Here is a 27,260-nt window from a genome sequence, read left to right as displayed (position 1 = left end):
AATGAAAATGTAATATTGTGATATATTATTACAATTTTAAATAATTGGTTTTCAATTTATTATACTTTAAATTATCATTTATTTCTGTGATGCAAAGCTGAATTTTCAGGATCATTACTCCAGTCTTCAGTGTCACATGTGACATCCAGTCTATCACATGATCCTTTAGAAATCATTCTAATATTCTGATTTATTATGAGTGTTGGAAATAGTTCTGCTGCCTAATATATTTGATGAATAAAAGGTTAAAAAAACTGCATTTATTCAAAATAAAAAAATATTTTCTAATAATATAAATCTTCTTTACTATCACTTTTTATCAATTTAACACATCCTTGCTGAATAAAAGTATTGATTTATTTAAAAAAAAGAAAGAAAAAAAATTACTGACCCCAAATTACTGACCAGTATATATTGTTGTTACAAAAGATTTCTATTTTTAAAACATTTGCTGCTTCTTCTTTTTTTTTTTTTTTTTACTTTTTTTTTACTTTTTATTCATCAAAGTATCCTAAAAAAGTATCACAGGTTGACAGAATATATTTTTCACAGGCTGAAAAAATATTAAGCAGCAGAACTGTTTCCAACTTTGATAATGAATCATCATATTAGAATGATTTCTAAAGGGTCATGTGATAGACTGGAGTAATGATCCTGAAAATTCAGCTTTGCATCACAGAAATAAATGATAATTTAAAGTATAATAAATTGAAAACCAATTGTTTTAAATTGTAATAATATATCACAATATTAATTTTTTTTCTGTATTTTTGATCAAATAAATGCAGGCTTGATGAGCATTAAAACATTCAAAAACATTAAAAATAGTAATGTTTCCAAACTTTTGGCCTGTAATGTATGTATGTGTGTGTGTGTGTGTGTGTGTATATATATATATATATATATATATATATATACATACATACATACATACATACATACATACATACATACACAAAGTTAGGTCATGAAACTAGATGCTGCAGGCTGATAGGTCCTTAACTCAATCTGCTTGCAATCACGTCATTCTCTATAGCGCACAGCTGATTGGTTCCTGCTGTATCAGTAGCCAATGAGCTCGCTGCTCAACCTTCAAATACTGGTCAGCATTTTCTGTAACAGTTGCAACGCGCTTTCAGAAACCCTCCACCTTCCCCAGCTCCACCTGTATAGATCTGCTATGGGTAATTCATGTATGCTAGTTTGTACAGCAGCAGCAGCATGTCTTACTTGCTCTCAGCAGAGTGTCGTGTGTGTATTGGCAGTAGCAAGTTTCGTACTTGCTCTGCAGCAGCAGCAGCGTAACAGATCTATTCCACCAAAACCAAACATATCAACATTGACATATCCATTACCATGCCAAACACTCTGAGAGTTGTTATGACAGAAATATATTTATACTACAGCGCTGTTGAAGCTTGGTTTCTAGTTGGTTGATGTACATTCTTAGGTGTGCGATTATTTTTCAGGAAATGCACAGCAAAAGTAGTTCCACTCACGTCTTGACCGCATTACAGTGTCATATCCCTTCTTTAAATATTTCAGCTATTTCAAAGGGCCTTGTGGTTACAGCAATCTAACCAACACTAACAAAGACATTGACCAAAGAAATAAATATAACAAACAATAGACTTTTTTAAGTACAATTTGACCATATATAATTTCATATTTGGCCCCTTTGAGATTATTGGCATACAGTATGCCAATAACAGCACTCTATCGCCAATGTCAATAGACACACATTTTCTGTTTTAAATTTCTGGGAATATTGTATAAAATAATAAAATAACAATTTAAATATATTAACATTTTATATACACTTTAAATATCAGTGTCTATGGGATTTAAATTCCCTTAGGTTGACCACTAACTTAAATTATTCAGTAGACTGAGTATTATGCTAAACAGTGTTATGAATATTAAAAAAATTGTCAGACTGTGCTAACCTCTACATTAAATTAGCTTGATAGAGCATGGCTTGCTTATGATCAACTGTTCTTGATTTACAGTTTGACAATAAAAATGAAAGCGAGTCTGCACTAGACGCTTTAAGTATTGATCCTTCTGCCTCTCTTCTGTGGTATGAGTTATGTGTTCTGAATGTAGAATAATAAATATGAATGTAAAGCTTCTATAGTCCCATTGTGAAATTTCTGCATTAGTTTTGCCGTGTGTTTGTGTATTAGGGTGATCAATGGTTCTTCATTTTCTTTCTCGGGCATTAAATACGCAATTTCTATGTATTGTGTCAATCAGACTGAATTTTTCACATTTGTGGAACGTATGTATTTTCAGCAGCTTTTGCCAGGGAACAGGCCTGTAATAAATGAGAGCTGAAGCACATTGAAATATAGGTTGTGTATGAGAACAGCAATTCTTTTGCCTAAATGATGGCATAACAACTCATTATAAATTCTGTAGCTGTAAGGAAATTAGTCTATAGCGCAGTGCCCTTGCACAACTGCACTTGAAGCCCTATTAAACATGCATCTATGCATAAGAATTTAACTGTTGACTTTGGGAGCCCCTCCCCAAAGACATAGACATGTGACTTCAGTTCATGTGAAAGACAAGTTAGAATTGCAGGCCTTCAAACCCCATTTCGGCTAGGTTGCAGCTCTTTCCTCTGTTATGGTGTGGTACAAGGAAAAATCATAATATGTTGATTGCAGAAACTGAAGTCCTGCCTTTCCTTCCTATTCTGTTACATTCTGAACAAGATTGTCATCCATCCTCATGCTTCAGGGTCTTAAAGGCATCAGCCTGCACACAGTGAGGACCATCGATCTGAAATGACGAATGAGTCAGCGCTGCCCATTTAGCCAGTTGAACCTCATTCTCCTTGTCGATCACAAGGTCTTACAAAAGACAGTCTGTCTTTGACCAGTTGATGGAAATAGTTAACTTGGAATTTCTCAATTTTCAGCAGTGCTTAAGAGGTTGAAATGGTAGCAGTTAGGGTGTGTACCACGGTACAAAAGCATGTAGACGTGCTCCAGGCAGTTTGTGTGGAAATGGAAGTTGTATATAAATCATTGCTTGTTAGTTTAAGGTCTCTGGCTAATGCTCAAATGCTGAGCTAATGCGGCTTAGCAAAGGATGAGACTATCCTTGCACAGCTCTCGGACAAACCTAAGTGGCCACAAAACCTCAAGGCAGTGGTGCTAGATGTGAGAATATTTGTTACATTTTTCAACCTAAGAATGGTGAGAATGCACTTCGTGTGGTAACAGCTAAAATATATACTTTTTAGAGATCAGTTTCATTGGTGCTACAATTATTTTATTTCATTTCATTAAAAATTGATATATATATATATATATATATATATATATATACAGCAACCATATTTAGTTTGTTGTAACCAGGAGGAGGAGTTATCCATGAGGTTACATGTGGTTACTATGATCTTATTACAAAATACCTCAGTTAAACTGTGGTTATTTTGCAAGAACTGCAACAAATTTTCATCAGGGCTGTAGCAGAACAGAGTTTGCAATCATATTAAAAGTCATTTGTATGAGACGGTTTAGATTGTATTTCAATATTTTCCCTAATCATAACAACAGGATTGTGTGTACATCAGAATTACACGTGTTTAAATACATCCCAGAGCTGTATCTAATGTCAGCTTTGCCCTAGCTTTGCTCTTTACAGCTTAGGTCATCTCACCTCAACATGCCTGTAAATACAATTTTGATGCTGGAGGATTGCCAGTCATATCCATCAAACCTGCTTGTAAACATGTTCCTTTGCTGTGTTCTCTTTGAGGGGCATGGGCTGATGGGTGACAGCTTTGAGAGGAGCTGAGTGTTAACCTAGATTTTTTCCTGCACTGGAGTACATTGATCCTGTCAAATTGACTCACTAGCGTAGTATTTTTATTCACGATTTGCAGTTTCAAGAATGTCACTTTGAGTGTTGTGGTCTTACTGAGTTTGTAAAAGGTTTTAGCCTATTTTGTGTCATTTAAAAAAAAATCGATTTTTTATTTTATTTTATTTTATTTTGATGGATCAGTTCTAAGCTATATTATTTGGACGTAATGGTACATCCATGCTGATGTCGGCAAGGTCTCTATGTAATAGATTAGCCTAGCGCATTCATTGTAACATTCAAACATGCATGCTACAGCTTCTAGCACCAGATCTTGCAATGGCTGCATCATTTGCACAACCACATGTGAAACGGCAGAGTACACGTCTAAAAATCGGTTAGCTTGAAGACATTTCACACATCTGTGCATGTTTACTAGACCCTGTTTAAGGGGCTGGTGATCTGTCCTGGGGCCAGACACAGCTAGCACTACTCTGAGAAACATCCTTTGCATCCTCTTCCTAATGAGCTTGAGGAAACAGCTTTTTCCATCAGGGAATACTAGGGACATTGGGCCTGGATACTGAGTAACGGTTAATGACTGGAACATGTTATATTAGTTCGAAGAACAAGGCTAATGGTGTAGGTGTATTGAATTTAGAACATTTAACATGACTTCACCATGGTCTGCATGTGTATGTCTACCTTTTGAATTATCTGTGACTGAAATAGTCTACATTTTGTGGTTGATATCATTCATAAAATTATTTTCCGATTTTCTTTTGACTTTAAAGACGTTCCTATTTTTTTGACAGTAACTAGACATTTTACTAAAAGAAAAGTATCACGGTTTCGACAAAAACATTTTGGAGCGCAAAATGTCAATATTGATAATAAATGTTTCTTGAGCACCAAATCAGCATATAAAATGATTTCTGAAGGATCATGTGACACTGAAGACTGGAGTAATGATGCTGAAAATTCAGCTTTGCTATCACAGGAATTCAACAAAAAATCATATTAGTCATATTAATGAAAGATAATGTAAATTATTTCATGTTAAAATATTTTCTTCTATACCAGTTTAATGTCAGAGTTAAGTAATAGGAGTGTAAATATTTACTCTGATTTTTTTAATTAGTTTTTTGGTCAAATCTTGTTTCATCTAGCATTTTTGTTCATTATTGATTATATTACACCATAAATCATATGTTTTGGTTATAAATGTACATATGATTGGGCATCATTATAGTAATTGTAATCCGTTACTGAACTCAGTAAATTATACATTGAATTACATTTTTAGATGGCTTGCTACACTCCTGATAAGTAAGTAATTCGCAGGTTGACATGCTCCATGGAAGAAAGTAAGTAAAATTGTATTTATATAGCACTTTTAACGCAACAATGCACAAAGTGCTTTACACAATATAAAAACACAATCATTACAATACATTAATGAAGAGCTATACACAGTACATAAAGAAACAAAAAAATCAAGACCCAAAATACACGACGCGAGCGGCACGATGTGGCACAACAAAAGACAGCAGAACCCATTATAATCAGTGATGTTGTCTACACTGGAAGCGGCACGACACAACAAATCCTTGACAGTAAACTGATGCCTCGTTCAATTTATGACGTACTCCAAGCACTCGCGATACTTCTCATAGGAAGGACAAATGGATTTGCAACATTGTAGACGCTGTGTTACAGTGTAAATAATGTCAGAATTAAAATTTTGGATTAACTTTTCCTATATGTAAGCTATTCATGGGTTAACTTCCACAAAAAGTGTAAACACGGTGACTCTTGTGCTTTTAAAGCATTGTTTGTTTGAGGGGTTTTACAACTTCTGACTTAACCAATCTGTACATTTTGAGACAATACTATGTTCATATTATACCACTAGAAGCCCAGACACATTTAATCTTTAAATCACAGAGGAAACAGCACTAAAAGCATGCATAGTGCCATCGTGCGGACGCACTTGATGACCTCCTCTGAAATGAGCTGATGATCTGTGCGTGTAAAGTTAGAGTGAAATAGCTGAGTGCATGTACATTAATGTCAGGGAGGGTCGCTGCAGATGAGTAGTCTGCGGACGCCTGCAGGCTGGCTGATTTAATAAGCATTTTATTGAAAACATCGTCTGACGTGCATCTGCCGGCTATAAGGGGAGGAATAAAGCAGGGCAATGGTGCATAGAGCCCCCCCCCCCCCCCAGAGCACTTCTATTGTTTGAGCAGAGAGGATAATGGGGTTGAATAGCAGACTGGGTCACACCAATCAGACATGAGGTAAAATATTTTGCATTGTTGCGAACACCTGTGTCATACACAGGGCCGGTGTACTGACGAAACATTCTACCTATCAGATTGGGCTACCAAACATATATTTGCATTGTTTTAAGGTTAGGTTTTGGTTAGGGGTAGGTATGGACGCTAAAAATATCCTACAAACACCCCACTTCACACACACAATTAACCCCCCCCCCCACTCCTTTCTATAATTTAAAAACAAAAAAATCCACATGCAACCACTAGTACAGTTGCAAATGCAAATTTTGTATTATATTTTATAATAAGTATATGCAGGTCTGGAGTGGACATCGGAAGATTCGGGAGAATTCCCATTGGACCGCTGATAAATAGGGCCGGCAGTAGTACCACTTCGACATAAAGACAGTTTCACACAGGACCCTAGACTGCACGAGACTCAGAAGCCGCAAGTCTCAAGTTCATTTTCAATTAAAAAACACACAAAAAGTGACAAATCGGTGGTAGTTCTAGTAGCGCCGAAGCGAGGGTGTGCAAGCGGTGGTCGTACACCCGAAATCCCGTCATTTGGGCGTGCACAGCTCTTCGTAGCGGTTATAAATATTATAAAAGTATATGGCTATATAAATATTACGCACACAATAAGGTGAGCTACATGATTTCTCCCCCGCTTTCTCTCACACACACATGCATAAGCCTACATTTCAGAAGCGTGTGTCTGGCTTTAAAATCATTTCTAGGCACTACTATGTAGAATGAAGGAAAGTTCATTTAGATTCAGAATAACTAAGGAGGTGATAACTTGTTGATATAAGTTAAATAATTCCAAACGAATGTCCAAAAAATGAAGGATACTGTAAATAAAAAGAGCTCAGAGCTCAAAAAATAAACAGAGCTCACACAGGGACCTCTGTAGTCGGAGTCAGCAAAATGTGCGGTTTTGTTTGAATCAGCTTTGTGTTTCATACACATTTCCTTCAGAATCTCATTGTCTTTAGATCGCCCCCTCCTTCAGCCTCTGTCATCCCGGGCTTGAGTGGAAGGCTTGGACTCGTGGTGGAAAGAGGCAGGATTATGGCTGGTATTTCTGCCAAGTCCATACTCCTATGCATATTCATGAGCTGGCCTGTTCTGTAGAGCTGACGGGAATACATTTGATCCTCCTCAACTGAGAACTGCACAGCTTCCCTGGAATGAAACTAGTCTGGAGATCATTTCAAGGCAGTCTCAGGATTGAGTTGTTTTAAATCACCATAGAGAAGTATAATTTGTTCGATGTTAGTTAGGCCTACTTTCTTCTATCTCAGTTTAATGTGCAGAGATGATATTAAAGGATTAGTTCACCCCAAAATGAGAATTCTGTCATTTACTCACCTTCATGTTGTTCAAACCTGTATGACTTTCCTTGTTCTATGGAGAACAATATTTTGCAGTCTGTTCACACTGCACTTTTCTGTATAATCATGAAGTAAATGGTAAAGTAAAAAAAATACACTATACGCAAGTCTCTTATGCTCACCAAAGCTGCATTTATCTGATTAAAAATACATTAAAACAGTAATATTGTGAAATGTTTCTATTTTTCTATATTGTAAAATTTGATTTATTCCTTTGATAGCAACGCTGAATTTTCAGCATCATTACTCCAGTCTTCAGTGATCCTTCAGAAATCATTGTAATATGCTGATTTGGTGCTCAAGAAACAATTATTTTTATGCTGAAAACGGTTTTGCTGCTTAATATTTTTGTAGAAACCATTTTTCAGGATCCTGCTGAATAAATAGTATAAATTTCTTTCTAAAAAATATGCTTTTTTTTCTTCTGAAAATATTCCCTTGTTCCATTGGTCTCAAATCCAATTTGTGCTTCCAGTATTCCAACAGATTTGATGTTAATGATGCAAAGCCCCTTGTTGTAATTATTTGGAAATGTGAATGAAATTTGGCAGTACAATGGAAGATTATCAGTGAATAATGACAATTTTCAGCCTGTTTATAAAAAAAATAAAAAATAAAATAATTTAAACCGCATTTATTTGAAGCAGGATTTTGGACCAATGAGATCTCAGAGTGGGCGGGGCTACCAAGTGGAACAGCAGAAATTCAAAATATCTCCAAAATATCACTGTCATTTTCACAGCAAGATTTGATCACTTGTATGTGTGTACAGTATGTGTGATGCTGTTAGACTAGTCTTTATAGTAATTTTTATATAATCTTACAGGTGATGAAGACTTATCACATGTACCACACGGAGAGCATCAGTGCAGAGAGCAAGCTTAAGGAGGCTGAGAAACAAGAGGAGAAGCAATTTAGCAAATCTGGAGACCTTAACGTCAACCTCCTGCGCCACGAGGACCGACCCCAGCGGCGCAGCTCGGTCAGGAAGATTGAGAAGATGAAGGAGAAGGTGAGATTACTCTTGTGAGCCAACGGCCGAGCTCATAATGCTTGGCAGAGTGACTCATAATGCCAACCTGTTTTTATGAAACCACAGGGCCGTTGCAACCTAGAATCACATTAATTTCATCTCCTGACACTCTCAAGCAGGATTGTGACCCTTTAAGAGAAATGTTTATCTTATTTCAAGTGGTGTATATATTCTGTGCACAATGGAGGATACTTGGCTTTTAGCTGTTTGTCGTTACTTGAGCCACTGTGGTAGGAAGTAAAAGCCCATTTTTATATCGCATAATCTTAGCTGATGTTCTAAATAGTCTTTTTTTTATCCAAAGTGACTTTCAGTACACTTAATAGATAGACAGTCCCCCTGGAAGAACCTTAGGTTAAGTGCCCTTCTTCTTGGTTAAGAGCTCAAGTGCACAACGGTGATGCCTCTTTGCAAGAATCAAACCAGAAACCTTTCGACAGTAAACCTTAAACTTTGATTCGAAGTCAATTATGTTCCACACAAATGCATCTCTGCAAGTGCTTTGAATTCAAGAAGCTTTTAGCATGCATAATTATTATTAATATTATTATTTATAGCTTTACTGTAGCTCAAACAGCAGAACATGGCACTGGCAATGGCATGGTTATGGGTTCGATTCCCAGGGAAAGCAGGAACTGATAAAAATGCAATGTGTACTGTGAAGTAAGTTGCTTTGGATAAAAATGTATGCATAAATGTAAATATAATTATTATTATACTGATACATAAGTCATATTGATGTATGTATATATATATATATATATATATATATATATATATATATATATATATATATGAAGAGTTCAGATGCAAAAGCCTCTAAGTGCCATCTGAAATTTTCTTCTAGAATGATAATTTTTATCAAGCTCGTATATTTAAGTTCAGTAATTTCACTTAAATGACAATTAATAGGTGATTTTCATTGCCAATTAAGTGAAATTACTGAAGTTAAATATACGAGCTTGATAAAAATTATCATTCTAGAAGAAAATTTCAGATGGCACTTAGAGGCTTTTGCATCTAAACTCTTCATATAAACTCTTCATATATATATACACACACACACACACACACACACTTGGCCAAATTGTGCAGATTTTTTTAAAATTGGATTTTAAATCTGAATTTTGTTTCCCAAATCGTGCAGCCCTATCCTACAATATTGCAAAATACATTAGATGCAATCTCACCTTCTTCCTAGTTACCTTCTCATCGGCTCTTAAAAACAATGTAGGAACTAAGCTTTGATTGAACCTGATGGATGGGTTTATAAAAATGAATGTGGGCTGAGATTTATCTAAGAATGGACAATGAGGTCAGTCAGACTGTAGACAGCCTGGAGACTGATTGGCTGACTTCTCACACAAACCAGATTCAACATTTCAGGTCAGTGACTTCAGCTGTAAATCATCTAATTCATGCTAATTCATAGCTAGTTATACGCACTCACAGGAAGCTAACTCATAATGACTGTGACACTATACAAAAATAAAATTATAAATCACCATACAGGAATATTGTGCTTTTCACATGAGACGTTTTTCATGTGAATGATTTCTGTGTCTTAAGCTAGCCAGCTAGCTCTCTCTCACTCTCACTTTTGCTCTTTGTGCCGCTTTCTTTCTCCCTCTGCTGTTCTCTCTCTCTCTCTCCCTCCCTTCCTCCACTTTCAGGCTGCAATGCGTAGAGATGTTGGCATGAAAGCCACTCAGCCTCACACTATTTATAACCATGGTAGCCATGGATGCTCTGTGTTTCTCTGCAGCCTGACCTGATTCTCCAGGCTAGCAGACTCCGTCATGATCTTAGCACACCTGCAAACCTATAAGGCCTCGATGGACGATTAATTACTAATGTGTAGTTTGATCATGGGGAAATACATTTTGAATTGCACTGAAGAACTGCAATTATAATGCAAAAAAAATAAAAAATAATTGAAATTGGAGAATGATCAGAATTGTGCAGTCCTAGTTTTAGATAGTTAAAAAGAAAAGAAAAGCGAATATTACAAAACAAGTATGACGAAACAGCATACACTGCATAATTGTATGCTGGAAACATAAACGCCACTATTATTTCAGGTAGTATTTAAACTTACATGAGATCACTATAATACAAACCCAGCTAATTATTGTGGCAATGATTAAAAGGCCTTGTTTGAACTATATGATCTCTGTTGCCTTGTATGTAGTAATTCACTACTTAAGTTTAAATAATAGTCTGCACCTTATATTGCTCCTGTCATATTTGCTTTCATACCGCTTTTCACTGTCAACCGCAACTCATTTGATCAGAATTCAAGCATTTGTACTTGCATGTGTACTAATCACTGGTGTTTGTTCTTCATTTAAGGATTTTGTTTTGTCAATACAATTATGTAGCAGTCAGCTGTTATTAATGGTACTAGAGCAGCTGTCTGCTATGAGTACTCAAGCTTTTTGATGAAAAATTCAGCAGGACCCAGCTGGAGCTCATAAGCAGATGAGACTCAGTCTGTGTGTCCTGTTTCAATTCACTGCAGTGTTATCATTGATATACTATCATAGTTTTAATGTTTATTATAGTTACTAGTTTTAATGTTTTGTTTGATTGTTAAATGTATGTATATATATATAATTTTTTTATGAAGTTTTCACTTTTAGTTTTAGTTAATGACAATAACCCCAATTCACTGAAAACTCATTTGATATACACTGCATATTATTCATTCTCTCAGAATGTAGACTTTTTATATCTATTTGTTGTTCTATGCTTTTTACATACTATTAAAATTGTTGGCTGCTCATTCACAGCTTTTAACAACTCTTTCTACTTTATTTTAAAGGTTTTGTTCAAGGTTATTTTGAGTTATGATATCTGTACACTCCAAAAGATATGTTCTATTGTGTCTTTGAGTATACTGTTAACAAATAATTTCGATTTAGTGGAGACTGGAGCTAGTTTCCTCAATGGAAGGTTGTCACAATGGCTTTATCTGTAGCTCAAAAAGAATAGCATGGCACAAGGTCATGGTTTCAATAACCTGGTAAAGCAACAACCGATAAAATGTGTACCTTGAATGAAACGTAAGTCACTTGGGATAAAAATGTCTGCCACATGCAGTACTTAAATGTGAAAGTGAATTTTCAGTCAAAGGTTTTGTCTTGATTTCGAACACAATAATGTTTTCGCAAATTCTATCCTACAAATTAAAAAGGATAGAAATTGGAAAAAATCGTAATATTTTTTATAATAGCCCATGGGTAAACAAGGAAAGACAATTAAACCACTTATTTAGAGAAGAGTCCTTGTGAAGGTAAATGTAACCGTTCTTACTAAAAGGATTTTTTCATAAATATCAGATTGGAGAACATTGTCATATTAATATTGGGGCAAGTAACATGTATTTTATATGTTTAAAATAATTTTATTGTTAATTTAATTAATTTATTCATGTATTCCTGTATATTCCTTCATAAATAATGTTTTGAATTGGTTGTATATTGATCTTATAGCTGAAAAGCTGAAACACATAAAATAGTCTGTAAAACATTTAGAATATAGAAATGTTATTGTTGTTTTTTACCTCAATATTTCAAGCAACGGTATTCCTCTTAAATCAGTGTCAAGTTTATATTGTGACGACTTAGTGCCACAACAAGCCGCGATCACCACATTACTGAAAACAACCAGTGTAGGGGGAAGTTTCTTTTAAAAGTAATAGTTTAGTTTAAAAAATGTATTTTTTAGTAAAAAAATAAACACAAATATTTAAATATGATGTCATTTTCATCAGATCATAAAAGGTCAGCTGCAAAGACATTGGTAAATAAAGTGAGATTAAATCCATAAAGTATATTTGTGTTATTTAAAGGGGACATATCATGCTAAATCCACTTTTTTAGCCCTTAAATGCATTTTGTTGTATATTTGGAGTGTTTAGAAGTACAGAAAAGTTGAAATTATTCTCTTCAGGTGCTTCGTTGATATCTTTATATTCTGTTTTGGCCTTATTTTTCAACCTGTTCTGATTTTTCTGTTATCTATGACGTTTTGTGAACTATTACGTCGCAGTATTTGCAGCGGAACTGCCAAATAAGGACATTGACTTCCAGCCCAACACTTCGAGCAATCCGCCATTTTTATTTCTCGCTGCAATTTTGTAGTCCAAGCTAAAAGATGCAGAAGTTACGAGAGGGTAAGTTAAAATGTTCGGTTGTTGGATGTAGTAACCCACACGCTTCATTACACCGTCTAATGTAGATGAACTGCCGCGCTTGTGACAGGCATGTTTAACTGAAAGAACGAGCAGAGAGAGAGAGACCTGGTCGCGCGCACGCACTCTCTCTCTCTCTTCTGAGCCAGGCGAAAATGTAAACAAGACACCGTCTCCAAACTAGACGCTGTCTTGCTCTCTCTCCCTCGCAATCAAAATTAATCAAAATAAATCAAAATAAATCGACACGGTGGTAAAAGGTCGGAAGACCAAAGTTTCATGTGTAAATACAGTAACACACCATTGCGATACATCCATATGAAGACGTTCTGCAGGTTCGTCGTCTTCATTTTCATCTCGCTCCGGCTCCGACTCTGGCTCGAACATGTAAGGCTGGCTGGACAAGTCTTCCGTTGTTGACATTTTGTTAATAACGTGTGAATAAAAAGTTTCTGTGCCGCTAGATAATCGTATCTCTGCTATCAAACTACAAAAATGGCCGAACGGGGTGGAGTTGAACCATGTCACCTCTGCATCCTGGAGAGGGGGCGGGGTATGAAGTGTCTCAATTGTATTTAAAGAGACCGCACCAAAACGAGTTGCTCTCAGACGCACATCAGAAAAGGGGTAGAAAAGGGTCCTGTGGAGCTATAATAATGAGGAATTCAGACCCAAGCATTGCAGTTCCGCTTTATATAGACTACAAATGTATGATTTATATGTAAAAAGGAACGATTTAAAAGCATGATATGTCTCCTTTAACATATAATTATTGTATTGTTCATTCATTGTTTGAAAAAGCAACTTAAATATTTTGTTTAAAAATTTAAAAGTAATGCATTACCTTACTAGTTGAAAAAAGTAATCTGATTGCGTAACACTAATAATATTAACTGATTTCTTCTCCGTTTTGTTTCCTTCTTCCAGAGGCAAGCCAAGTACTCAGAGAACAAGCTGAAATGCACAAAAGCCCGCAACGACTATTTATTGAACCTGGCAGCCACCAACGCCGTCGTGGCAAAATATTACATCCATGATGTTTCGGATATGATTGATGTGAGTATGCACAATGAGGCATGGGTTTGTTTGTGTGTGTATCAGCTGGGATTTAAACAGTTTTACTGATGAGGGCTCTGCTCCATCTGTTTCTCTTTGCATTGTGGGTGAATTGACTGCTTGTTAATATGGTTTGTCTTATTTCTTTTCTCTAAATGTTTGTTTAGCAACATTCTTATTGAATTGGATTTGTGTACTGATTTTATTCCTCACTCTCTGGTATTTGTGTTTTTATTGAAATATTAATCACCATTGCTGTAACCTTCTAATCTGTTTTGCAGCTTCATTCGGCTACACAAAGGACGATTAAAACTATTATTCTGCCAATCCAGAATGATTTTTTTTTTTTGTCAGATCTATAACAAGAAAATTAAATTACCAGCTTAATTGTACATAAACCTATTTTCTGGATTTAATTCACAAAATATCGTTGCATATACAACAACAGGCTTTCAGTGGCACTGGTATCATCCTATCAAAAATATGCTGTGACTGGATTGTTGATGTGAAGTATACTGAAATATTTCCCCTCCTGGCTCGTCTCTGCTGTTTCTGTCATGTTAGCATTAGTACGCATACTGGAGATAAACCAAATCTCTGTGATTTTTGCTGAGAGATGCAAAGTGTGTCCCATTGCTGTCCATCAATACGCCCTGATATCCTGAAGCAATTTACAAAAATACAAACCCACACACACATCTGATACATCTGATAACAGCAAAAAGGCGAAGAGGAAACATAAGCTATTATAGATAACTTTTGAGCCAATATATTTTCCTCTATGCAAACTAGCACTGTATGCGTATCTTTGTAGTAACTGTTTTGTTAGGGAATGTTGTATTGGACAATGAACATGTAGGCTTTTTCTATACTTTTTGAATTAATTTGAAATATGAACAGAATTTAATTTCTAAAACAGTTGACAGGTTGAAGTTGTAAGAGCTCTGTAAGGGCTCTCAGTTAGGTTGTTGACATAGGTTTACCTTTAAAACCACTAATTGGTAGAAACCACTGAACCAAAAATCACAAACTCCCACACCCACCACTGGGTATATAGAAATTCATGTGGTACTTGTGGCCTGTCGTGGTGAATTAGGACGCCTTGTTACCTTGAACTTTGCCAAGGTACCTTATACCAGAAATTTACGGTTTGCTAGCGGATCCAAAACTTTTGAATGATCACAACCCATAGTATTGGTGCTTCAAAGAAACCAGGAGGGCTTTACATACCCTCTGTTAAAGGGATAGTTCACACAAAAATGAGTTCTGTCATTTATCCTCATTTACCCTGTCATAATTTAGTTTCTCTGTTGAACACAAAAGAATATATTTTGAAGAACTGTATATTTTGAAAACTACATTAGACTAGTCTTTTATTGTATGGACTAAAAAAAAGTGAATTAACTTTTTTCCCCATTTCAAATTAGTGAAATATATAATAGTGGTTTCAGCATTACTGATGGACACAAAAAATACATTTTAAATTTACTTCTATTTATGGTTATGATCTATGGTTATTTGCAAGTGCTGAGAATTAGCACCATTGCTGTAATTAGACCAAGAATGTGTAAGTACAGATCTAAACTTGGCGATATTACTAGCTTTTTACAAATGTACACCTACATCTCCTGCAGCTTTGTAATGCTAAATAGAGTATGCCACAGGCTATGACCGTGTAGTGTTTGCACTCAAACACTTTAGAGCATAATATATGGATTTATAGTCCAATAGAGCAGTAACTGCCTCATCGCAATGACTCACAGAGGTTTAAAGTTTCCCTCAAGCAATCTTAAACTTGCTCCACGTTGCTAAAATAGGTTAGTTGCACATTTGTTGCACGTTTAAACTAATTAGCTAAGATATCCCACAGCGCTTGTTCTTCTAATTATAGATACTGACGATCTCGAATCTCCACAGAATGAAATTCACTCATTTACATCACGTAATTTTAATGACACTACTATCCACGGAGACACAGGAGATGCTACCTGTCGTACAGTTTGTCTTGCCAGAGTGACATGTGAAATCTCAAGTCTGCTAAAAATAGACATCACCATGGAAACATTTTGGCAAATAAAATTTCATTTATACTGTCTTCATAGGAAGAAAGGGTTGGGGTCTTTCGGATTGGTGTTCATCTAAATGTCATGCAGGCTCGCTGTAAGATATTTTATCTCTTTCTTTCATTTTTCTTCTTCTTTCCACAGTGCTGTGACCTCGGATATCATGCTAGCTTGGCGCGCACATTAAGGACGTACCTTTCTGCCGAATATAACCTGGAGACCTCTCGCCATGAGGGTCTGGACATCATTGAGAATGCTGTAGACAACCTGGACCCTCGCAGTGACAAGCACAAGATCATGGACATGTACAATCAGGTCTTTTGCCCACCCATGCGCTTTGAGTTTCTGCCGCACATGGGAGATGAGGTATCCGTCCTTCAACTTACTCAATAGTATCTTATTAATGGAACAGGTCACCCAAAAATGAAAATCCTGTCATTATTTACTCACCCTCATGTCGTTCCAAACTGTATGACTTTCTTACAGTTGAGTTCTTAAAGATTATCCTGGCCACTTCATTTCAATATAATGAAATATTTAAAAAATACCATAAAACAATCATTTCACTTCTTGTGCACTATAGTGCAAGCTGTATATTAGATTTGCGTAAAAATAGACAGAATTTGAGTCATTTTTTGGTTTAGAACCGAAGAGAGTAAGCAATGACAGAATATTCATTTTTCGCTAAACTATTCCTTTAAGAATAATGAAATACTAAATGTTTAGTAAAAACCATGTCAAGACATAAATGTATGACGGTGATAAACTTCTGTGCATTTCAGGTGTGCCAGGTGAGTGCGCAGCAGCCCGTGCAGACAGAACTTCTGATGCGTTACCACCAACTGCAGTCCCGCCTGGCCACACTCAGGATTGAAAACGAGGAAGTAAGAATCATCACAATTACTACATTCAGCATTTTATCATGGACATTATCATGCTATTCACCTCTCTATAATAATTATTTAGGCTCAGCCTCAGATGTTACACCCACAAGACCGTTCACTGACCGTGATGCATATTGCATACTAACATAACAAGGTTTTACAAAATTGCTAGCTTTAATGTGACTGGTTTTATCTAATTTCCAAAAAGGCAGGGTGTGCAGGTCTTTATCAGTCTGCTGGGAAACAAAGTTACGGTGCGGTAACTTTACCGATACCGTTCCAGGCAGCTACACTGAATGCTTCAGTAGAAGATCTAGTCAATTTAATTTGTGGATTTTAGAGTTCAAGGCATTGAATCTTGAGAGGTATTCAGAGTTTGTTGGAGCACAACTGTATATTCTACTTTGTTCTCAAAGTTATTTACAAAGTTAAAAAAACTGGTTGGTTGAGTTACCTTGTCAATCAGAGATGACCCTGTCTAAGTGGGGTTATGTTAGAACAAGCTACAAAGTGGACCCATACATCGAACCCATAAGATGAAACTAATGAAACATGAAAATCGTAATATACCCTATTATCTTGCTCAGTTCATCATGATTCATCAGTTCACATTAAGACATTTCACGGTCAAAAAATCCAGTGTCTACTGTCAATAGTGTAGAGATGTATGAAGCATAGCACACACAGAAGTCACTTTCAGTGGCAAATCCACAAAATCTATTGCCCATACTCGAAATTTCTGATCATGTGGATTCCTATTGAAATGAAAATTCAATTTGCGAAAATTCAAGGAACAACGGTAAACGTGACTGCACCTTTATTCCGAAGATAAAAAATGTGTCTTTGTTAATCTTTGAAGGAAGCAAGTTTCCTTTTGGGCTGATGTCATCAAGCCCTCTTATAATTTTCAATCCCTCCACTTCAAGCACCTGACGTCACATTATAGCAGTAAATAGTTTGCGAACTCAAGTTCCTGTTGACTTTAACACCTGCTGGTGCAACCAAATGCTTTGGAAACTCTTCAGTTCTATTTACACCTGCTCACTAGAAAGATTCATCAGCTTCTTTAGTGTCATAACTCTGCAGAAAGCCCAACTGCCTCTCTCACACGAGTCTTTAGCACTCAAAGAGCTCCCAGCTTTACTCCCATACATTTTTTTCTGCCGTTTTTAAAGCACTCAAGAGAATACTTCAGCCTAGCAATCAAACTCATTGCAATTTAGTCCATCTTTCCTGGGAACTGTGAGTGTATTTTTAGCATACTCATCTGTTAATGGTGTTTCTTTTGGGAAGGACCGGTTATCTCCTTGTTTGGTCTTCAGTGAGGGTAATTCTTTGTCTTGGGAGAACGAATACAACTCAGGCACATTACCAACCAACTAAATGTATGCAGGTGCTAATGAACTTTATAATAGCTCCCGTCTGTGTGTATTGATGACTTCATCTTGCCCTTATCACTTTGTGTCTCATAACCAGCTAGTAATGGATAATTTTGTGTCAAGTAGGAAATGTGTCACATTAATCTGTGGGGGCCTGGGGCCAATTTACACACCGGTCACTATGATCTTTGGTCCTGGGGTCGAATGGAATCCAAATCCTGAAGAAATCAATGGGATCTCTTGAGGGCATAGAGGTTTAGGAAGTTTTCAAGCTGTATACTACTGTATGGTTTGGCTGTTGACGTTAAGGATGGGGATCAAATTTGGTTCCGATATTTGAGCCAGCATATAGTCTGGGCCATTGCTCAGTTTTGAGGTTTTAAAAGTTTTACCTGCATAAGCATTCAACTAGGCTGCAAAACACTGTGGGCTTATATGCATCAAAGTGACACATAGATGCTATTACAGACACAAGGTTGAAGCTCATTGTACACTTTTTTTTTTTTTTCTTCCTGTGATTTGTTTTCTCAACCAGTGCACACATATTTTGAGTCTTTCAATATTCTTAAGCTCATATTGTGGGTTTGAATGTATCACAGTGCCACTTACCTGTTATTGCAAACCTGTTCTTGCAAAACAATAAGCATTTTTTTCATGTACAATGGGCACAGAAAATGTTATTGTAAAAGTTCTCACAATATTGTTTTTTTCTTCTGATGGCTTGATCAGGCCAGTATTTTATTGTATTTTTCATACCCTGCCAGCATTATATGACAACAACATGATAAATAAGTATTTTACATTTTTTATATGTCAGAAAATATGTTTTATAGAATAATAATATTTTTCATTAAACATTTCCTTTTTCAAATTAAAATTACTATGGAAGCCTCTAATGCCTCATAAAAAATAAATAAAAAGGAATGTACGTCTTATTTACGTGTTTTCAGATTTATTTCTTATTTTAAACTTTAAACTGGTGTAAAACATTACTGATTTAGGTATCATTTTAAACCTATTCTAAACTGATGCTTCCAAGATTAACAAATGGTTTTTTTTACGTCACTGTCAGGTGTCCAGAAATATACACTACCTTTCAAAAGTTTGGGGTCAGTACGATTTCATGTTTTTGAATGAAGTCCCTTGTGCTCACCACAACAGTTTTGCTGCTTTTTTTTTTTTTTTTTTGCAGTTTTTCAGGATTCTATGAAAAATAGAAAGTTGAAAAGAACAGCATTCAATTTTAACGGTCACTTGTTGATCAATTTAATGCATCCTTTAAATAAACGCTAGTGTAAATCTCTTATGTAACTTATATTCTAAAAGTTCATAGTCATCTTTTCTTCACCTTACTGAGTCCCTGCTATGCTTTAATTAGGTACGCAAGACTTTGGATGCCACCATGCAGACCTTACAAGACATGCTGACAGTTGAGGACTTTGATGTGTCAGACGCCTTCCAGCACAGCCGATCCACAGAGTCCATTAAATCCGTGGCTTCCGAGAGTTACATGAGCAAGTTAAACATTGCTAAGAGACGAGCCAATCAGCAGGAGACAGAAGTCTTTTACTTCACTGTGAGTTTTCTCAAACCATAAGCACTGGGCCCACCAGTACGCTTTTTATTTTTAGGCCATTTTTATATGACATATAGTAATATATGCAATTAATTGTAATTTAAGTTATTGACATATGTAATTAATTCAATTGTTATTCGATTGGCAATCCTCCTAAGTATTAGTTATTTCAGACATCAGAGGGCCAAACCCGATATCATCCATTTATAAGATGAAGTCCTGGTCCTCAAGATCTCTGGACTATCAGTAGATCTTTAATGCATGGTTCTCCTCAGAAATCTATCTGCAAACACCGATATGAAAGTCTACTCGGCCTGTCCTATCTATCCAAACTCAGTCATCACACATGAATCCGCAAAACATTCGTGACAAGGCATATGCCTCACCAATGAGACGGAAATTAAATCCTCCTATCGGAACAGATTGAATTTGCAGCGTGCAAAGTTCAGCAAAATCTGTTCTTTGTTGCCCACAGCACACATCACTCCCCAGTTTTAGTCACATCCCATTAAAATCATTAGCTCACTGACGCCTTCATCTGTGTCGCAGAAATTCAAGGAGTACCTGAACGGCAGTAACCTCATCATTAAGCTGCAGGCCAAGCATGACCTTCTGAAACAGACTCTGGGGGAAGGTGAGTTGTCTGTTTATTAAATAAGTTTCTCTCTGCTCTCTGGAAATGCTGAGTGTCAGCTAAGCCTCTGGCACTTAATTGCAAATTTGGTCACTGTTGGGTACGAAATTGAAAGTTGTTGCTGCACAGCGAGTTCAAGAAGTTTATATCTAATGGATGGTTCTGGGCTAATTGGACAAGACATACAGAAGTGATATCTAAAAGTTTAAGACCAGACCTCTAGTGAAAATTCTTCTTTTTTGCATCTACTTGTCTTATTGAAAGCTGGTAGAACTGAGATGAACTCCACAAGTTTGGGTAATTTTCAACCTAATGTTTACAGTAAATCTCACACCTATATTCCACAGTGTATCGCCGTAGTCAATTTAGACCTACATTTAGGTTGTTAATAAAAATTGGAATTAAACAATCAAAACAAGCATTGTATCGACACACTAAAACTGGAGGGGGAGGGGGGGCAGATAAAACACTGTTGTAGATTTTGTTGATTTATTATACCAATGCCAAAGACTTAGCCTAGAAATCTAGACGCACCCTAGCGGCAGCAAAATGTATTTTGCAGCCAGGGTAGTCTAGCAACTCTCCGTTGACTTTCAGAGCTGTAAAAACCTAAATTGGGTCAGGCCAATCACATCGTGTATAGAGTAGGCGGGGCGGGCTTAACATAATGACGACAGAGTTGCGACGGTTCCCTGCTACTTGAAAACAAAGAAGAGCTGCTGTTTCTGGCGAACAGTCTTTCGAATTGGCTTTGGCCGCGACTCTGGAGGACTTGGAGTTAAGTTTTTCTTTGAGAAAAGAGCAAAGAACGGCACTTAAGTCATTCTTTAAAAAGGAAGATGTGTTCGTAGTTTTGCCGGCCAGATTCAAAAGTTGAATCTATCAACTAACGTTAGCTCCGCTGTTGGGAAAACGCTCTGGTTGGTTGATGCGTGCAGAGGGAATTTGAAAGACAGCCGTTTATCCCGCCCCTCGGATTGAGCCGTGTCTATGGTGAGTTGACATCAAGATGTTAGGTCTGGCTTGCCAGGCTACCAAAGACTTTCTTCAGGCAAATAATAATGTTTCAGTCAAAGACCTTTTTGAAGTAAATGCCTCAAGAAAATCTTTGACTGAAATGTTGTTATCTAATGATCAGTGTCTGAAGAATCCATTTAAATGATTTAACAAAAAAGACTGCCATTGTGCGTGCATTGGTGTAAACGCGCTTCCTATTTGTTTTTACAAACTGAAGGATAATATTTTCATTTAGTTAAAAATTACCTTGAATATTCCTTTAAGTCTGCGCCCTTTTGTTGTCAGATGATTATAGAGACCCTTCTTTCATGGCCACATTTCCCATAAGACCTCTTGTCACTTCTGTTACGGGCAGTTTACGCCCAATCAATCAGCTAGTGGCACCGGGGGGGGATTTCAGCAGCTGCCTGTGCGGCAGCTCATAATCTAATGACGGCACACTGTGGGACTCCCCAGCTGAGTCCAGCCATCTATGTATATGATAGCTGACCAGTCCTGGCCTCTTCCCCTCACCAGACTGTGTGCTCAATTACACTTCACCTCTTCGTCTGAGTAAAAACCAGACACTCGAGGCTAGCCAAGGTGTGTGCGTTAGTTAGTGCGTATGGTGCATATACACGAGTTTATCACATAAGGTTGTAGCAGGTACCGCCCATGTTTTTAAATTATTCACCTAATTGACCCTCAATCCATTAAGCCAATTAGCTTGGCACATCTAATTCTCTCCGATAATGTTATCAGGAGTTGCCATGGCGCCAGCCACCTGGCTTAAATGCTCACGCTTATCATTTGAATGAGTGATGTAGAAGAATGAACTGTCTCTGTTTGTGACTGTCCTGTAGGTAAACCAGATCCTCCCTAACCGCTATCCAGAAACTTGTTTGGAAAGGATTGAGAGTCTTTTTTTAACCCCTGAGCTGGCAAGACAAAAAGCCTTTCAGTTTTTGAAATGATTTTAGAGGGCAAAGCAAAGGCACACGGGAACCACTCCATTTGATATGCAGATTTAGTGAAATGAAATGATTTGAGGGGCCACTTCAGATCACTAAAGTACCCATGTAAAAACATTAGTGGTTCCACCTCATTACATGGCGATTCAGAATTGAAAAAACTTGATCCGCGTTAAAGGCAGGTGCTCTTGAGATGTGTAATTTTGGGTCTTTTTTCCTCATTTTTCCCCAAACTGACATTTAAGATTTAACATTCTTGCATAATCTGGGATTTTTGTGACATTCCTGTGTGTTTTGGTTTGTGGGCGTGTATATTTTTCATTGTTTGTTTCGTTGCGATACCAGGGAACCCTTTTGGGCACACTGAATATTGGGACAAAGAGCTTAGTGAGCTGACACAGCTTTCGCTCAGTGTCACCAGTGTGAAATGAATCCCTTGATGCACACCCACTCTTTACATACCCTCATACACACAAATACAAACACACACTCATTTAGCCTCTTTTAGTTCCCTTATGTGACCATCTGACACCCCGCAGGGCCCTTCCAAGGTTTCTAGGGTGACCAGTGCTCCTCTTTGTCTCAAGCGCAGTGTGGCTGCTAACCCATTCATCTTGCCTTCAATAGTGTTGGCCAGTCTCACGATAGCCCTCAGTACACTCTGACCGCGCTTTAGAACCCAGTGCATGAGATCATACTAATAATGACATTGCTGACTCCTCCCTCTTTTATCTCTCATTTTCAGGAGAAAGAGCCGAATGTGGAACTACAAGGTAAGAATTCTGATGATGATGAAATTCCCACTTTTCAGAAACAAAATAAAGGTTCTTAATTGGCTTCTGTGATTGCATGAAGATCCATGGAACATTTACATTGCACAAACGGCCCTTTATAGTGGAAAAATGTACCTTTTGGAACCTTTATTTTTAAGATTGCATTGCTGTGAAGAACCCTTTTTGGAGCCTTTGCTTTTAAGATCGAAGATATTCTCTTAGCTTGCTTTTGCTACAATATCTAAAGATTTTTGTCCAATTAAATGGTCTCAACTTGTCAGGCCATGGGGTCATTAAAGAATAAGATTCAGTCATCATACTTCTCATCCATATTCATTATCAATATCCATGATTATTGTTTTAAATGGGAAAAAAAGGTTATTTTATCACAATCACAAATGTTTTCATGGCATTTTTAGACTAAAAAAAAACAAAAAAAAAAACATTATTTGTCGGTCCATTTTCTGCAGGTTCAGCTGATAAAACAAACTCTAAATCACATAACAAGCTCTAGTAAAAGCAAGAGAGGGAAAATAAAACTTTTTTTTGATATTTCTCAGCCGTCAAAAGGGGACTTGTCCTCAAGCTGTCACTGGCAGGGGCTCAACTCATGCTGGGTTATCCAGAATGTCCTCTGACAGTCTGAGAATGCTGAGAATAGAGCCTTCCTGGTAAACAGATGCAGACCTGTTCTGACCTCTCAGTTGGATGACATCTACCAGTGTTGCCATTGATAATCATATGCCCTTTACTTAAATTTTAAAATGAAACCTACGCTACACTATAACGCAGTTATGTAGCTGCGAATGATTGGCCGGCACATGTGTTGTTGCAGCAACATATAAAATTGTACTTGCGTAGCTAGTAGCATATGTATTCACATACTTGAATAGACTGTTTCAGACCTAAACAATAAAGTGAAGTGGTATTTGGTCACAATGTCTATACTTAAGAATGCATAGATTCTCTATGGACTCTAATTCCGTTGAAAACATACAACTCGCCCATCTCTGTTAATGATTAATCACGTCAGCAAATATAAACAACAGCTTGCGCTATGCCCTCAGGTTTACAGCCAAAGTACAGTGCCATGTCATGTTTGACTTTGATTGCATTTATTTACCAATCTGTCACAACAGCAATTGTTTCAATAAGGGCCCGATTCAGTGCTCCTACAGGGAATAGAAAACTCCCTGCAGTTGTTATCGGGTAATTTGAGGTCAAAAGCATTGTGATGTAATTACGATCTTTTAAAGAACAACAGTTAATGCCTGTTGCTTATTTAAACCCTTCAATATCGGCTGTTTCCTCCACTGAGACATATGCAAGAGTTAATGGCACGATTGTGTGGACAGGAAAGGGTTGTGCTATATAGATTTAAGGTCTTTGATATACGTATGTGATTCAGAGGGAATTTTGCTTGTGTTTTTGTTCCATCTAACCATCTCCATTCCTCAGACCCCCAACCCTTCCCCCGAAACCACAGAAATTGCGGAAACCAAGGCCTCGTTCCATCTATAACCATAAGCTGTTTAATGGCAATATGGAGAGTTTCATTAAGGTACCCACTGACTTTGGTGCTAACAGTGCCCTCTGGTGGGCTGGAGGGATGGCTGAACATCTGTCTATCTTTTCTGACTGACTCATGCTCTCACACCCTCTATTTGCTTCTGTTAATTTCAGTCTTTCGCCAGGTGGCGATGATGCAGATGATAAGGGTGGCAGCTGATGCCCTCCTGCCTAAATAGAGACTCAGCAGGGCTCAATAGTTGTTAAGCAACTGCCTTGATGCATAATTTATGCAATTAAGTGGTCGATTACCCATTAAACTTAAACTATTTTGTTTAAAAATACATTTTAAATAGCAGAGAAAATGAACTGAAGGGCATCACGTTCTCCACATGTCTCCCTTTACTGCATCTCAAGCCATTCAAGCAGCCGTCCTAATGCTATTCCACCCAGTCACCACAACGACACCGTCGTCTCCATGGCAATTCTGTCGTCCCTTCCTCTCTAACTGTGATTTTTCTCACCTCTTTCACTCCTCTGCTCTGCTCTACGCTGCTTTGTGTCCTAGGGGAAGACGGAATGCTCGTACCCGCAATCAGGTACTGTAGAATAGGGCCAGCCATGGACTGTCTTTACCTTTCAGATAAGGCTGTAATACATTTGCTTAGACAAATGGCTTGTCTTTGTTTCTTTCCACAAGAGTTCAAAGAGAAATTCTAATGAGCTTTCTGTAGCGACCTAGGATGAGTTGCTATCAGCAGCCTTGGCTGAACTTTTAATAATTTTTTCTATTGTGTAATGCTCTGAAGGACAGACATGCTTAATGCTTTGCTTTTTTCTCTACTAAAACAACCAAAGAAAATTGTTACTTTTTTAAAGGTGCACCAAGCAGTTTTGCCATTTAAAACATTTTTAAAAGTTCTGCACATATTGATACGCAAATATATTAATTTTGTTACACAATTAGTGCTGTCAAATCCATTTATTGTGATTAATCGCATCTAACATAAAGTTTGTAAATATATTATGTGTGTGTGTGTATATATGAAATATAAAATATAATACTTTACACACACTCACACGTGTGTATATGTGTGTATGTGCATATATATATATATATATATATATATATATATATATATATATACACACACACACACACACACACACACACACACACACACACACACACACACACACAAACTTTTATGTTAGATGCGATTATTCGCGATTAATCGAAATGACAGCACTATACACAATAAAATTAAAATAATGTACACTCACATAAGATAAAAATCCAGTCATAGTATTGGCCTTGAAAAATCTGTTTTAATTCTATATTCATATTCCACAAGAAAGTATGTCCAATAGCATGAATTACAGAGATAGTAATGGCCCAATGATGCGACTTGCTCCATGTAAAATACAACAGTTTTAATTAGGTTTATCATGATTGTATGTGATATTAATCATAATTTTAGCTACTATTATTAGTACTTTTCTGTTCTTTTAAATGAGGGAAAATGTGCAGGTGCACCTTTTAATGGGATAGTTCACCTAAAAAAAAAAAGTTCACTTTTGTCATCATTTACTCACAATGTATGACTTTCTTTCTTCTGCAGAGCATAAAAGACAAAAAAATTGGGCATAAAATGAAAGTTAATATATTGGGTCCATTGTTTGACTTACATTGTATGTACAAAGCTGTCTTTAAAATATTATATTTTGTTTTCCTTTAAAGAAAAAAGTTTACAGGTTTGGGATGACATGAGAGTGAGTAAATAATGACAGAATTGTCATATTTTGGTGAACTATCCCTTTAAATCTCAGCCGCTGCTTTAAAACTGGTGCCATTTTGTAATGATTGTTGTCTTTCAGGATTCAGGTCAACCCATTCCTCTGGTGGTGGAGAGCTGTATTCGATACATTAATCTATATGGTAAGCGGTTCAAGGAAAGGTCACTAATTGATTGCAGATAAACCTGCTGACTCAGGAGCTACTGGAAACCATTAAGAGAGCTCTCCAAAAACAACACAGCCCCTTATCATTCAGAGAGCGATCCACACTCTGAATCACAGAGACACAGATGCTAATTTGAATAAGGACTCATCTGTTGTAAGTTTTACTGTTCCCGTGATGCTTTCGAAAAAGTTCCATATAAAGTCCATCTGTCAGGGTGAAACTGAAGTCAGAGAATTTAGAGAACGACATCGGTTTGGCTGCTAAATATGCTGTGGATAGATGATTTATTATTCTGCTAGAGACTATAAATGTTTATGGATGTCAGGGCAGAAAATGATAATGCTATAAACTCTCAATTCTCTGTGCTGCCTCAAAGATTGCTAACAGGAACCTAATCTACTCTTTCTGTGAGATTATTGCTTTAAGATATCAGGCTTTCCCTCAGGATCTAGTGAAATCTTAGAAAATGACTGGAACCACTTTAACAAAACTCATATGTGCCAAAAATAAAGTATCCCTTAGAGGAAAATGTTGCAATTTCTTCTGTGCTCATCTTGTTTTGAACTAAGATAATGCAATATCATGCCTTGACAAGTTTGCGACTCATGTTTCTATTTATTTTCCTGTGCCAGGGCTGCAACAACAAGGCATATTCCGAGTTCCTGGATCTCAGGTGGAAGTCAATGATATTAAAAATTCATTTGAAAGAGGTTAGTCCCCCTAAAGATGAACT

The 27,260-nt window shown here is 36.9% G+C and overlaps 2 protein-coding genes across 4 annotated transcripts in view; one reads left to right on the top strand and one right to left on the bottom strand.

The window, feature by feature from the left end:
* The window catches only part of synprb (synaptoporin b), a 223,836-nt gene extending 210,747 nt beyond the window's left edge, over positions 1-13,089 (bottom strand). The window contains exon 1 of the mRNA XM_079884656.1: positions 13,025-13,089. Coding sequence (XP_079740782.1) covers positions 13,025-13,027 — 3 coding nt within the window. The 5' untranslated portion in view covers positions 13,028-13,089. The remainder of the gene's footprint in view (positions 1-13,024) is intronic.
* srgap3 (SLIT-ROBO Rho GTPase activating protein 3) overlaps positions 1-27,260 on the top strand; it is a 92,639-nt gene that overhangs the window by 44,849 nt on the left and 20,530 nt on the right. The window contains exons 5-15 of one of the 3 annotated variants that reach the window (XR_013822617.1): positions 8,322-8,507; positions 13,651-13,779; positions 15,987-16,208; positions 16,625-16,726; positions 19,484-19,681; positions 20,231-20,315; positions 23,028-23,055; positions 24,514-24,616; positions 25,133-25,163; positions 26,443-26,503; positions 27,160-27,237. Coding sequence is in view for 2 of the 3 variants with exons in the window: in XM_079884563.1 (XP_079740689.1) it covers positions 8,322-8,507; positions 13,651-13,779; positions 15,987-16,208; positions 16,625-16,726; positions 19,484-19,681; positions 20,231-20,315; positions 23,028-23,055; positions 24,514-24,616; positions 26,443-26,503; positions 27,160-27,237 (1,192 nt within the window). In the remaining variant the exon portion in view is untranslated. The remainder of the gene's footprint in view (positions 1-8,321; positions 8,508-13,650; positions 13,780-15,986; positions 16,209-16,624; positions 16,727-19,483; positions 19,682-20,230; positions 20,316-23,027; positions 23,056-24,513; positions 24,617-25,132; positions 25,164-26,442; positions 26,504-27,159; positions 27,238-27,260) is intronic. The other 2 variants (XM_079884564.1, XM_079884563.1) reach the window with 2 other exon arrangements.

The sequence above is a fragment of the Squalius cephalus genome (genome assembly GCF_949319135.1).
Source record: "Squalius cephalus genome assembly, chromosome: 10".
Taxonomy (NCBI): Eukaryota; Metazoa; Chordata; class Actinopteri; order Cypriniformes; family Leuciscidae; genus Squalius; species Squalius cephalus.
Note: the sequence above shows the minus strand (reverse complement) of the source record. Positions and strands in the feature narration are given on the sequence as shown.